The sequence below is a fragment of the Octopus bimaculoides genome, chromosome 14 (assembly GCF_001194135.2).
Source record: "Octopus bimaculoides isolate UCB-OBI-ISO-001 chromosome 14, ASM119413v2, whole genome shotgun sequence".
NCBI classification, from domain to species: Eukaryota; Metazoa; Mollusca; class Cephalopoda; order Octopoda; family Octopodidae; genus Octopus; species Octopus bimaculoides.
Genome location: NC_068994.1, coordinates 14,038,838 through 14,039,517, shown reverse-complemented (window position 1 = coordinate 14,039,517; position 680 = coordinate 14,038,838). Strand labels below are relative to the sequence as shown.

The 680-nt window shown below is 39.6% G+C and overlaps 1 protein-coding gene across 1 annotated transcript in view; it reads right to left on the bottom strand.

The window, feature by feature from the left end:
* The window catches only part of LOC106874303 (DDRGK domain-containing protein 1), a 34,293-nt gene that overhangs the window by 6,277 nt on the left and 27,336 nt on the right, over positions 1 to 680 (bottom strand). Inside the window, exon 5 of the mRNA XM_052972684.1 lies at positions 164 to 265. Within this exon, the coding sequence (XP_052828644.1) occupies positions 164 to 265 (102 nt within the window). The remainder of the gene's footprint in view (positions 1 to 163; positions 266 to 680) is intronic.

The following is a 680-nucleotide window of genomic DNA, read 5'->3' as shown; positions in this document are numbered from 1 at the left end:
TACTTAATTTATTGAGCCCCAAAAGGATGGAAAGCAAAGTTGGCCTTGGCGGATTTTGAACTCAGAACGTAAAGACAGACGAAATACCGCTAAGCATTTCGCCCGGCGTGCTAATGTTTCTGCTAGCTCGCCGCCTTATATCAATAGTAAAATAGAAACTTACTCTTTCAGCTTTTTCTTGTTCTCGTCTTTTCTCCTCTTCTTTCTTTTTCGCCTCCTGGGCAGCTAACCGCTCCCTCTTCTCCTCACGCTCTATCTCCATTTGCTGTAAAAATATAAACCATCAACAGAATATAAACCAACATGCCACGGACAGTAAAGCAATTCTAAGAGTTAAATGACTAGGTCAAAAAACAAAAACCAGTAGGATTAGATTGTCAATGGTCATCTCTACTAGCAGTCAATTTAACAAGGAGTACACACACCCTTATATACAAACATATATCACTTTCACATACTAATACACAAATATAGATGGCGTAAAAGCATACAGGCATGGCTGTGTGGTAAGAAGCTTGCTTCTCAATCACATGGTTTGGGGTCAAGTCTCACTGCATGGCACCTTGGGCAAGTGTCTTCTATTGTAGTATCAGGCTGACCAAATCTTGTGAGTGGATTTGGCAGGCGGAAACTGAAAGAAGCCTGTCACATGTAAATAATATATATATATATATATTATA